This window comes from Ailuropoda melanoleuca, chromosome 15, assembly GCF_002007445.2.
Source record: "Ailuropoda melanoleuca isolate Jingjing chromosome 15, ASM200744v2, whole genome shotgun sequence".
NCBI classification, from domain to species: Eukaryota; Metazoa; Chordata; class Mammalia; order Carnivora; family Ursidae; genus Ailuropoda; species Ailuropoda melanoleuca.
In genome coordinates, this window is record NC_048232.1 from 19,673,376 (window position 1) to 19,687,105 (window position 13,730).

At 36.2% G+C, this 13,730-nt stretch overlaps 1 protein-coding gene across 18 annotated transcripts in view; it reads left to right on the forward strand.

Annotated features, from left to right (window-relative positions):
- MLLT10 (MLLT10 histone lysine methyltransferase DOT1L cofactor) overlaps nucleotides 1-13,730 on the forward strand; it is a 242,357-nt gene that overhangs the window by 141,710 nt on the left and 86,917 nt on the right. For all 18 annotated transcript variants that reach the window (XM_011226891.3, XM_011226885.3, XM_011226879.3 and 15 more), the window contains one exon: nucleotides 12,773-12,868. In XM_011226891.3, coding sequence (XP_011225193.1) covers nucleotides 12,773-12,868 — 96 coding nt within the window. The remainder of the gene's footprint in view (nucleotides 1-12,772; nucleotides 12,869-13,730) is intronic.

Here is a 13,730-nt window from a genome sequence, read left to right on the forward strand (position 1 = left end):
AAAAAAAAATGTAGGGCTACTTATGTTTAAATTATAAAACATTTTTATTCAGTTTCTTACTTTAACCATTTACTTCATCATGAAGTGTATTACTCAAATATGGGTTTCAAATAGGCACTAATAAGTTTTAGGTCAACCAATAATAGGTTAGGAATTACTTTGTATTAAGTCTTTCAGGTAACAGGTAGATTGGAAAGCTTTTGTGATGAAAAATTATGAGCATAATACTAGTTTATTCTTAATTGAGAGTTCTTAACGATTTGCCTCATGTCTGCCCATTATGGTTGCTTGCCAGTGTTCCTCCTTTCACGTTCAATAGAGATCCGTGTCTCTGTTATCTGAAATGGGTTGGAACCTTTTGTTCACTAAGGATGAATCTATATTAATAATGAATCTTATTAGTACATCTGGGTGGAACTGAAGCCAACTGGCAGATTGTCAAGGAGGTCCTCCTACCTGGAGAAGAATTAGCAACCACCAGAACATCATTTGGGTAGCTATCTTTGAATGTATTTCCCAGTTCTCAGCCTTGAACCTTCTCCTCAAATCCTTCTCCTAATAAAGCAATAAAATAGAGGACCATTTTTTTACTGCCTGATTGGCTATACAGTGTACTTAATATGTTTGTTACCATTCCCACTTACCTCAGATTTCATTAATTGGCCTGAGATAGCCTTATCCTCCTTCTTCCAGAAAGCCGTATCTCTGACAGCATCATGTTCTCATCACCAGTTTGTCAGGAACTGTGTAAGAGGTCCATGATTACCCTGCTTGTAACTAGTTAGGAGACAGGAGAATTCTGGGTCAGAGATGAAGGACGGTTTATTACACAGTAGTCATAGTAGCCATAGTATCAGTATTTTTGCACCATTCCCCCAAGACCCCATTTCCATAGGGCAACACAGAGGGGGCCGCATGACTTCTGCTCGTGCATTCTATTGCATTATTGTAGAACCCCAAGTTTAGGGCATCTGAGTCTTTTGTGATGGACAGTAAGCATGGCTGTCCTTTGCTCCTAAAGTAGAAACTGTCTTTTGAGTCTGTTATACAACCTTGAAAAGATAGTCCAAAACAATGGGTAAGTCATTGCCTCACTCACAAGACATGGAGAGAGAACTTTAGAGATTCACATAAAATTGTGTACCAACACACAACAATTCTTTTTTTTTTTAATTTAATTTTATTATATTATGTTAATCACCATACAGTACATCCCCAGATTCCGATGTAAAGTTTGATGCTTCATTAGTTGGGTATAACACCCAGTGCACCAACACACAACAATTCTTGATACAGTGTTTATTTTTCATTCACAGCTAAGTCCAAAACAGGTGTTCTTGATTGGCAGACAGCTTTTTTCCAAGTCACGAATCAGGAAATTAGGTTTCTTCCATTTTACAACTTAGCCTTCTTTCTGATTGCTTCTGAGGCTGTGATGGTCATTTGCGTTAATCTCTGGAAGAGGAAGGAACATGGACACTAAATTGTTGAGACTGTTAAAGACCATGCCCAGAGGTGGTTTACATCGTTTTTCATTCAGGTTACGTTTGGCTAGAACCTAATGACCACATAGAACTGTAAAGGAAGCTGGAAAGTATCTGTATTCTGAGTAAGAAAAAGAAATGGGTTTGGTGAATTGGCCTGCCTCATTTTAGCCATTCTTTTTGTTAACCCACGTGTAATTACAAAAAATTCAAACAAGGCAGAACATTTAAAAGATTGCGAGTTAATTAAAAAAACAAAAAACAAATCCACTCCTGTATCCACCATTCAGAATTCATTACTACTAAGTAAATTTTCTAGGTGTCATTTTTATATGCACATAGAGAAAGACTTAGGATGGTTAGATTCATAAAAGTTATTTTGTTAAGATAATGTAATGCTGTTAATATTTAAAAAATATTAAAGTCAGGTTTAGTTGATTATAGTAGAAAAAGACAGTGAAGTAAAATAGATAACATTATTGAGCTTCAAATAAAATTTTCTTACCAGAAGAGAGATGATTTCCTTAAATACAGCTTGAAGTTTAGTAACAGATTGCAAAACCAAACAAAAAACATCTTTCTAGTTCAGATGCTCTCAGCTATAACAGAATACTGCTAAAGCAGTTGGGAATTTGCTGTTTTGTCTAAGCTCAGGGGCTAGACTTTTCTAAGATTGGTTAATTTAACAATAGCCAATCCAAGAGTGGCAGGGCATTGTTGTGTTTTTTTATGGTTTTCTTGACTTTTCTAGGCATGATTGCCAGATCACTGTAGTTGTTCCAAGGGTCTTCACGTAGTACTTGAGCATCTGAAGGCAGGAAGGGAGTACCTTATTAAGAAAGAGAAGAACGGCGGGGGGGGGGCGCCTGGGTGGTGCAGTCGGTTAAGCAGCGACCACTGTTGGTCGTTGGTTTCTGCTAGGTCATGATCCTGATCAGGGTCATGAGCTCGAGCCCCATGTGGGGCCCTGTGCTCAAGCAGGGAGTCTGCTTCAAGATTCTCTCCCTCTGCCCCTCCCCCCACTTGTGTGAACTCCCTCGTGCTCTCAAATAAATAAATCTTAAAACGAGAGAGAGAAAAGAATGTTCACAGCCATATCACAGAAATTGTCCCCTTCTATTTTATTATCCCATCCTCAACCTTTCCTAGACCTAAAGCAGCCAGTGACTAAGGAGAATAGATTTATCTTAATTGACTCAGACACACCCATGTTCACCTCTCAGTTGGAGGATGAGGTCACTTTCATGAGAATATGAGAGAGTGATTAGCCAAAGAAAATCAGGAACTTTATCTACAAGGAAGAGATTAATGTGTAACTACTGTTTGATGGCAAACTGTTATGTTCTGTTATTAACTAAATGCTTCAAAATCTGTATCAAGGGCTGCTATGAAAGCCTTAGCATCCCCGAGCTGCTTTCATTCATGTCCTGATACCCAGGTTGTTGTATTTTAAGATGTTCATGTTACATCTTTCAGGTTTGTAAACAATTTCTTCCTCAGAGTTTTTTTTAGGTCTGTTTTGTATTTAATTTGGATGATCACTACTAGGCCTTTTACCACAGCTTCTCCAGTAAGTTCTTTATATCATCTTTTAGGTTGACCGAAATTTCTTGTCAAGGTTTTTTTCAAGAATAAGTTCTTAGGACCTTCTCTTGAATTTTTGCATAGTGGAATATCTTTCTTACCTTCATTTTAGAATTTCTGTATCTTGGCTGTATATAATATCGTTGGGTCACACTCTTTCCCCTAAGGATTGAAACGGTGGGCCTGGAATATTGCTGCGGAGAGAACCAAAGACGGCCCCCAGCGCCCCGCTCCCTGCCCACTTCCCACTTGCATTCTACTACGTTTAATTACAATAAGTCTTACTGTTAAATGTTCAATAACAGAGTTTTTCAGAATGCATTATTTCAGTTTATTTTGTCAGCTTTTATGTTAGCATACATCTTTTATTCCCCATTCCTTGGATTCTCTACTTTAGGGACATGAATTATCCTTAAGTTTGATTATCTTTGTTTTCTGTAGTTCCTAGTTCCTCTTTCTTTTAAAAATTTAATTTACTTTCAGTTAATCAGAATATAGTGTATTACTGGTTTCAGAGGTAGAGTTCAGTGATTCATCAGTCTTTTTTTTTTAAGGTTTAAAAAAAATTTTTTTTTTAAGATTTTATTTGACAAAGAGAGCGCACATGTGTGCACATAAGCAGGGGAGCGGCAGAGGGAGAAGGAGAAGCAGGGAGCCCAATGTGGAGCTCAATCCCTGGACCCTGGGATCATGACCTGAGCCGAAGGCAGACGCTTAACCAACTGAGCCACCTAGGCTCCCCTCATCAGTCTTACATAACACCCAGTGCTCATTACATCCTGTGCCCTCCTTAATGTCTGTCACCCAGATACCCCGTATTCCCACCCTCTCCCCTCCAGCGGCCCTCAGTTTGTTTCCTGTGATTAAGAGTCTCTTATGGTTTGTCTCTCTCTCTGATTTTATCTTGTTTTATTTTTCCTTTCCTTCCTGTATGCTCTTCTCTTTTGTTTCTTACATTCCACGTACGTGTGAAATCATATAATTGTTTTTCTCTGATTGGCTTATTTCACTTAGTATAATGTCCTCTAGTTCCATTCACATTGTTGCAAATGGCAAGATTTCATTTTTTTTGATGGCTGAGTAATATTCCATTGTATACATATGCTACATCTTCTTTATCCATTCATCTGTCGATGGACATCTGGGCTCTTCCCTTTTAGTTTGGGTCTTGTGGACATTGCTGCTATGAACATTGTGGTGCGGGTGTCCCTTCAGATCACTGCATTTGTATCTTTGGGGTAAATAGTAGTGCAGTTGCTAGGTCCTAGGGTAGCTCTATTTTTAAATTCTTGAGGAACCTCCACACTGTTTAAAGAGCATACTCTTTAATCTTATCCCCCATTTCATCCATCCCCCCACCCACCTATTCTCTGGCGACCATCAGTTTGTTCTCTGTAGTGAAGAGTCTATTTCTTGGTTTGTCTCTGTTGATCTTTTTTTTCTCTCCTTTTGCTCATTTATTTCTTAAATTCTACGTATGAATGAGAGCATATGGTTTTTGTTCTTCTCTGATTTATTTTGCCTGTTAGCATTATACTCTCTAGCTCCCTTCATGTTGTTGCAAATGGCAAGACTTCATTTTTTTAATGGCTGAATAATACTGCATTGTGTATATATACCACATCTTCCTCCATTCATCTATTGGTGGGTACTTGGGCTGCTTGCTTGCATAATTTGGCTACTGTAAGTAATGTTTCAGTGAACATAGGGGAGCATATATCCCTTTGAATTACTGTTTTTGTATTTTTTGGATAAATACCCAATAATGCAATTACTGGATCATAGAGTAGTTCTACTTTTAATTTTTGAGGAATCTTCATACTGTTTTTCAGAGTGGTGCACCAGTTTGCATTCTTACCAACAGGGTAAGAGGGTTCTTTTTTCTCCATATCCTTGCCAACATTTGTTGTTTGGTGTGTTTTTGATTTTAGCCATAGTGACAGGTGTGAGGTGATATTGTAGTTTTGATTTGCATTTCTGTGATGTGAGTAATGTTGAGCATCTTTTCATGTGTCTGTTGGTCACTTGTATGTTGTCTTTGGAAAAATGTTCATGTCTTTTGTCTCTTTTTTTAATTATTAACATATAATGCATTATTTGTTTCAGGGGTACAGGTCTGTGATTCATCAGTCTTACACAATACACAGCACTCGCCACAACACATACCCTCCCCAGTGTCCATCATCCAGTCACCTCATCCTTCCCATCCCCTTCCACTCCAGTAACCCTCAGTTTGTTTCCCGAGATTAAGGATCTCTTATGGTTTGTCTCCCTCTCTGGTTTCGTCTTCTTTCATCTTTTCCTCTCTTCCACTATGATCCTCTGCCTTGTTTCTCAAATTCCACATATCAGTGAGATCATATAATTGTCTTTCTCTGATTGACTTATTTCACTTATAATACCTTCTAGTTCCATCCATGTCATTGCAAATGGCAAAGATTTCATTTTTTTGATGGTAGCATAATATTGATGGTACCCCTTCAGATTACTACATTTTTATCTTTGGGGTAAATACCCAGTAGTGCAGTTGCTGGGTTGTAGGGTAGCTCTGTTTCCAACTTTTGAGGAACCTCCATACTGTTTTCCAGAGTGGCTGCACCAGCTTGCATTCCCACCAACAGTGTAGGAGAGTTCCCCTTCTCTGCATCCTTGCCAACATCTGTTGTTTCCTGACTTATTAATTTTAGTCATTCTGACTGATGTAAGGTGGCATCTCATTGTTCTTTTGCCTCTTTCTTAATTGGATTATTTGTTTTTTGGGTGTTGAGCTGTATCAGTTCTTTATATATTTTGGATACTAACCCTTTATTGGATATGTCATTTGCGAATATCTTCTCCCATTCTGTAGGTTGCCTTTTAGTTTTGTTTCCTTCACTGTTCAGAAGCTTTTTATGTTGATGTAGTCCCAATAGTTTATTTTTTGCTTTTATTTCCCTTGCCTCAGGAGACATATCTAGATAAATGTCGATATGGCTGATGTGACAGAAATTTCTGCTTGTGTTCTCTTCAAGGATTTTTATGGTTTCAGGTCTCACGTATAGGTCTTTAATCCAATTTGAGTTTTTTTTGGTATGTGTGGTGAAAGACAGTGGTCCCATTTCATTCTTTTGTATGTGGCTATCTAATATTCCCCAAATCATTTGTTGAAGAGACTGTCTTTTCCCCATTGTATATTAATTCCTCCTTTGTCAGTTATTAATTGGCCATCTAATTGTGGATTTATCTCTGGGTTTTCTGTTCTATTCCATTGATCTGTGTGTCTGTTTTTAATGCCAGTACCATACTGTTTAATTACTAACCGCTTTGTAATATAACTTGAAATCTGGCTGGAATTGTGATAGCTCCAGTTTTTCTTTTTCAACATTGCTGTGGCTATTCGAGGTCTTTTGTGGATCCATATACATTTTAGGATTGTTCTAATTCCATGAAAAATGTTAGTATTTTGTGTGGGAATGCATTACATGTTAAGATTGCTTTGGGTGGTATAGACATTTTACCAATATTTGTTCTAGTTCGTGAGCGTGGAATGTCTTTCCATTTCTTTGCATTCTTTTCAGTTTCATCAGTGATTTTATAGTTTCCAGAGTACAGGTTTTTTATCTCTTTGGTTAAGTTTATTCCTAGATATTTTATTATTTTTGGTGCAATAGTGAGTGGGATTGTTTTCTTAATTTCACTTTCTGCTCCTTCGTTATTAGTGTATAGGAGTGCAGCAGATTTCTGTACATTGATTTTGTATACTTTGACTTAACTGAATTCATGTATCAGTTCTAGTAGTTTTTTGGTGGAGTATTTCAGGTTTTCTTCATATAGCATCATGTCATCTATAAAGAGTTTACTTCTTCCTTACCAGTTTGGATGCCATTTATTTATTTATGTTGTCTGATTGCCGTGGCAAGGACTTCCCGTATAATGTTGAATGGAAGTGGGGAGAGTGGACATCTTGTCTTGTTTTTGACTTTAGGGGAAAAGCTCTCTGTTTTTCACCATTGAGTGTGATTTTGGCTGTAGGTGTTTCATATGAGGTCTTTATTATGTTGAGGTGTGGGAGGGCTAATAAGTATTTTTGCCTTTCTGAAGCCAGAGGGGATGGTAAGGGCTCAGTATAAAAGCTCAGGTGTGGCAATATGAGTTTTTGGTAAAAACCCCGGCTCAGATCCCTTTTTAAATCGATTAAATGGCTTGTACTAGATTTTAATCCTTCAGCTGTGTGGGGGTATCTCATTCCTACGGGAGAATACCCTCAGATTTTATGTAATTCATTCTTAGCCTAGATCTTTGACTTTCAAAGAGTTAGCACCTCATCACTCTTCATGTCTTCATGTCTTTTCCTATTTTTTCTTATTTCTGCCCTGAAGCTGGTCCTACTCCTTAGGCAGAAAACGAACAAATTAAGGAGGCAGGATAACAAAAAGATAAAAGATTTCTTCTTTCCAGATTTGGAGGTTTTTTTTTGTATTTTCAGAATTTTAAGGAATTGGAAACAGGATTAATAGCTGAATCTTATAGCTCAGACCAGGACAATTTCTGCTCTGTTTTTAAAATCTTCTATTTCATTGCTTGGTTGCCAGTTTTTGTTTAATGCATTATTGTCTGCCTTTTCCATCTCCCCAGTTTTGGTTGCTTTTGGCTTTCTTGTTTTATTTATTTATTTATTTATGCTGGTTTTTGTTCCTTTTTTTTTTTTAACTTGTTTAACATTGGAAAAATATAATGTGATTTCATATCACCTTTTTAAGTGCTTAGAGTTATTTGAACATAGGCACTCTTTCCTTTTTGGAAATTCACTCAATTCCAACACAGAATTGAATTCTTTTAAAATAACTCATTTGTGGGATGCCTGGGTGGCTAAGTTGGTCTGCCTTCAGCTAAGGTCACGATACCCGGGTCCTGGGATCGAGTTCCACATCAGGCTCCCTGCTGCTGAGCAGGAGGGAGTCTCCTTCTCCCTCTGCCTGCCTCTTCCCCTGCTTGTGTGCTCTTGCACTCTCTCTCTCTGGCAAATAAATAAATAAAATCTTTTTAAAAAAATAATTCACTTGTTTTCTTTCTTATGTTATGGCTACATATTAATTTCTAATATTGAGCTCCGTGATGCACTTTTCTTGGCACTTAGTGATAATGAAATTCTTTACTACATACTAGCCTTTTCCTTTGTTAAAAATTTACTCTAGAATTTTTCTGGGGAGTAAGCTCAAGCTCGAGATTGTATTCCTTCTAGAATTTACTTTCTAACTTACCCTAAACATTTCTGTCAGTGATACAATGATTATACGTGTACTTTCAGAACTCTCGGAGATCTGTTTAATTCCTTTGGATCTGAAGACATGAATTTAAGTATTATCTCTACTGTCTTATACTTTAATTTTCCTTTAAGAATTTCTTCATCCATTGCCGTTTGCACACGGAAACTCTAAACGTAGGTTAAAAACTCCTGTATAATTCATTCCTTAGTTTTCTACATGGAAAATAGTTCATTCTGGAACTAAAACTACTTTAAAATAGAAATTTTTCTCTCCCTTCCTTCTCTTTCCTTCCTTTTCCCACTATTTCAAATTTCCATGTTAAAATTTCTCTTTGTGGATACCTTTTTTTTTTTTAATTAAAAAAAGTCTGCTTTTTAAAAGTTTTAGTTAAGTTTCTTTGGGGGTGTAGATAAAAGAGTCTAGTTTGGTTGTTTAAGCAATTTGTTTCTGATTTATAAAAATGGGCCCTTGCAGGGCTCTTTTAAGGATTAAATGAAATAATTTATGTATCTGTATAATTCAGATTATTTTTATTGTTAATTGTGCACAGCGATTCGGTTGGGAATGACACTGGTTGTCCTGACCTATGGCTTTACATAAAAAATATCCAGTATTGGTTTATTTCCTTCTGGTTGTTTTCTCTCCATGCATAATACATTTTAAAAACAAACTCATATTAACCATTTTTCTAAATTTCTAAGTATTCCTTTAGAACATACTTATTTTAATGGCCATTATACGGTTTTATAATAATTTTTTCAACCACAACAGATGTTGCATATTCAGATTGTTTTCAGGTTTTTTTCTCATTGCTAATAGTACTATAATAAACTGTATTTAAACCTTTGTTCACCTCCTGGAGGTGAAATTACTAGGACAAAGAACATTTCTATGGTTTCTAATTCTTGCTTTTAAAATTGTCCTTGACTAATTTACAGTCTCTTTAATAATGTATGCATTTCACTATAGCCAGGTCAATATTGGGTCTTATCATAAAAAAACCAAACCCAACAATTTAGATCACTAGGTGAGAAAAAAATATTACCTTACTTCTTTAATGGTTAAGTTGCACATTTTTTGTTGTCATTTAGTGAGTCTTTATTTCTTTCATGAACTGTCCTTTGTACATTTTTCTGTGGTATTTATGTAAGTATTTTTTATTGATTTGTAAAAAAGTTTAAACAGCACTAAAATGTAGGACATATTAATTTTACTCATTTTCCAGGATTTTGCTTTTTAATGCTTTTTAAATTGATGTAGAAGCACTTTAAATTTGAATAACTAAAACTGCTTTTTCCCTTCCGAAAATTTTTTACTTTGTTTTTATACTTAGAAGTCTTTTCTTCCTAAAAGTTAGATTTCAAAAATATTTTCTGCCAGTCTTTTAGATTGTTTTGTCACTTAACACTTCAAAATAATCCATCTAGATTTTGTTTTATTTTTTTATTTTTATTTTTTTAAAGAGTTTATTTATTTATTTGACAGAGATAGAGACAGCCAGCGAGAGAGGGAACACAAGCAGGGGGAGTGGGAGAGGAAGAAGCAGGCTCATAGCAGAGGAGCCTGATGTGGGGCTCGATCCCAGAACGCCGAGATCACGCCCTGAGCCGAAGGCAGACGCTTAACCGCTGTGCCACCCAGGCGCCCCGAGATTTTGTTTTATTTTGAATAAGATATTTTCCCCCAAATTATTAACCAGTTTTTCTAGTACCATTATTTTGTAATTTTAGTAATTCCCTGCAGATTTGGAAAGCCTTCTTTATATTATGCTAAATATTTACATATAATTGAGTCTTTTTCTGGAAATTCATTTTGTTATTGTATTAAAATCAGCCTGTCTCTGTCAGTCTTTTTTAAATCTTTCTCCAATTTAAAAAAAAATTCTAGTTAGGTAACATACAGTGTAACATTAGTTTCAGGTGTAGAATTTAGTGATTCATCACTTATAATACCCAGTGCTCCTCACAAGTGCCCTCGTTAATCCCCATCACCTATTTAAACCTGTCTACCCCCACTCACATCCCCTCCAGTGACCCTCAGTTCTCTAAGAGTCTCTTTCTTGGTTTGCCCCCCCATCTTCATTTGTTTTGTTTCTTAAATTCTGCATATGAGTCAAATCACATGGTATTTGTCTTTCTCTGAGTTGTTTCACTTAGCATAATACTTTCTGGCTCCATCTGTATCATTGCAGATGTTAAGATTTCGTTCTTTTTTGTGGCTGAGTAATAATCCATTGCGTGTATATATACGACATCTTTATCCATTCATCAGTCTGTGGACATTTGTGCTCTTTCTGTAGTTTGTTAATAATGCTGTTATAAACATCGGGGTGTACGTGCCCCTTCAAGTCAGTGTTTTTGTATCCTTTGGGTAAATATCTAATAGTGCAATTGCTGGGTCGTAGGGTAGTTCTATTTTTAACCTTTTGAGGAACCTCCAAACTGTTTCCAGAGTAAAATCAGCCATGTCTTTAATGAAAATAATCAGACTACTCTGATTCATATTTTACAGACCAATAATTTAGTCTGTTTCCACTGAACATTTGCAGTCCTCATCTCAGGATACATTTCTTGATGTATCACATAGGACCAGAGTTCTGTATAATTCCATGATGATCTCAGTATGTTCATATTTTCTATTTATGTACATGTGCATACTTTGCCTTTTACTTTCAAGTAGTTTCCACGTTTTGTGTTTGTTTACCTTGTTGGGTCATTTACTATTAAATCATCCCAGCTCTTCTGCCTTTGACGAATAAAAGCCATTATGGGAAGCAGAACGGGAAGGATAGAAAAGCCTTCTTTATTACCTTTATGGGAGAAAATATTGATATAGAACTTATAGACCCAGGATCATTTGAGCCTCATATTTATAAATCAGATTGTAATTTATACTTTAACTCTTATTACCCAGTTGTGGATTCTAGTCCTGTTTCAGTTAGCTACTGTTGCTTGAGAAAGCATCACACAACTTACAGTGGTTTATAACAGGTAGGGCTAAGCAGGAACAAGTCATCTTTCTTTTGTGTGGTATCAGCTGGATTTACCCATGAGGCTACCTAAATTCAACTGGTGGGGTAGTGTAAGATAGGGTTTTTATTTTATTCTTTTGACGTTTTAAGTTGTTTTACTAAATAATTTCAGCAAGATAGTGTTACTCACATGTAGGGTGGGGTACCTCAGTTCTTCTTCATGGAGTCTCATTGCCTACTTGGCTTCTCCATGAGAGAGTATGAACTCATTATTTACGTGGCGGCTGGAATCCAAAGTGTAAAGGTGGAAGCCATCTAAGAATTCTTCAAGCTTTGGGCTCCTGAGCTTATACATCACTGTGCCACATCCTCTTGGCCAAAGCCAGTGACAGAGCTAACCCGGGTTTATTTGGGTGGAGAAGAGGACATCCCATCTTAGGATGGGATGAACAATGATACCCTACTACACTCCCCTACTACAAAGAAACAGAGGCATGATTGGTGGATCATTATTAAGATCTGTCGCAATTAAAATGTAACTCTTTAAATGATAGTAAATTTCACACCCAGTACTGATTCTTACATATTGATTCAAACAATTGAAAACAATCTGGTTAAAATTTGTTGTCATTAGATAAAGGTGGGCTCCTAATATGTAATTAACTTCTAATTAATTGAATTCTTTCTTATATTCAGTTCGTTAGTTTTAGTACTTCAAAGTGAAAGTAGCACACAACTTAATATTATTTTTGTTAGAGATAGCTAATTCACTCATTTCCTTTCCTAACGATTTATTGATTGATTGATTGAAAGAGAAAGAGAAAAGAGCACACATGTGAGTGAGCAAGGGCAGAGGCAGAGGGAGGGAAATATCAAGCAGACTCCCCGTTAAGCATGGAGCTGACTCTGGGCTCAGTCTGATGATCCTGAGATCAAGACCTGAGCCAAAATCAAAAGTCAGATGCTTAACTGACTGAGCCACCCAGGCACCCCAGTTCATTCATTTTCTGAGTAAACGCAGGAAAGAATTTCTTGCCTGAGTTTCTGTGCCTTGGTTTCTAGTTTGTGGGCCATAGAATTTAATGTTTAGTGATGTAGAATCTGACATATTCTAATGTCAAAGTGCTATGTAAATTTTAAAGTGCGACTTATAAAATATACACAAAGTTGTTTAGTGTTTTTAAGAAGAAAATGTAGTTTGCCAGATATAAATGTAGCAAATAATAATGGGCTTCAGTTGTCTATATATAATTTTAGGTTGGTTAAGAATAAGTATGTTGAAGTCACTTTAAAATAACTTATACTAGTAATATTATATTACTAGTATTGTTTATAAAATAAGAGCATGATCAGAAGAAGTGATCTTTTTATTTTTTGACAAGTATTCATTAACATTTTGAATTACTAAAGAGAATTATGAAACTCATCTTTATTGTACATATATGTTATTTAAATTTAAATTGGATTTTATTTCTATTCATTTCCAGAAATACAAGGAAAAGGACAAACACAAACAAAAGCATAAGAAGCAACCAGAACCATCACCTGCATTGGTTCCTTCTTTGACTGTTACCACAGAGAAAGTAAGTTTTAAGTGCTATATTTTGTTTTATATAAGAACTAGTTGTGTGCTGGCTTTTACCTTTAAGAAGTGTTGTCATTCCCAGTGTCCTGGTTCCCTTTACCTTTTTCTACCTCTATAACCCTGCATTAAGCACTGTAGGATTCCCATTTCTTAGTCCTTTATACTACTTTCTGTTTATTCTATACTTATTTTTGAAAAATATTGAGTAAAGGCTAACCACTTGGGGGGTATCATTGAGATTAAGACTTCATGCTTTGGAGTGGGTTTTGTCCACCTGTGATTTTGAATTCTGGCTTCACTTACTGAATGAGCTCTTAGGTTAATTAACTCAGTTCATCTTCTATAAAGTGGGGGAAATAATTATTGGAATTGAGTGAGATAATATATGTAAAGCAATTACAACAATATCTGGTTCATAGGAAGTATATTATAGTTGTTATAGTAAATGTTAAGTAGTATTAAGATTATTATTATATGCCTAATATGAAAATAAATGGAGACAGGGAAAGACAGTGGGGACATAGGTAGCAGGGGTGGGGTGGAAGTACAGTAGGAGATGAGGCTGGGCAAGCGGCCTGTCATGTAGGGCTCTATAAGCAAGTGGAAGAGCTTGGTTTTTTGGTTTGAGTGAAAAGTGAGCCACTGGTGCATTTTGAACTGAGATGTGATATGATCTATCTTAGGTTCTGTAAGGATCTCTGGTTGCTTCGTTGCAGGTGGACTGTAGAGAGTCAAGGATGGAAGCAGGGAGGCCATTAGGAGATTATTACAATAATTATTGTAATAATGCAGAGAGAGATGGTGTTAACAGTGAGAGGTGATTAGATTCTGAGTATATTTAAAAGTAGCTTTCTCATAGA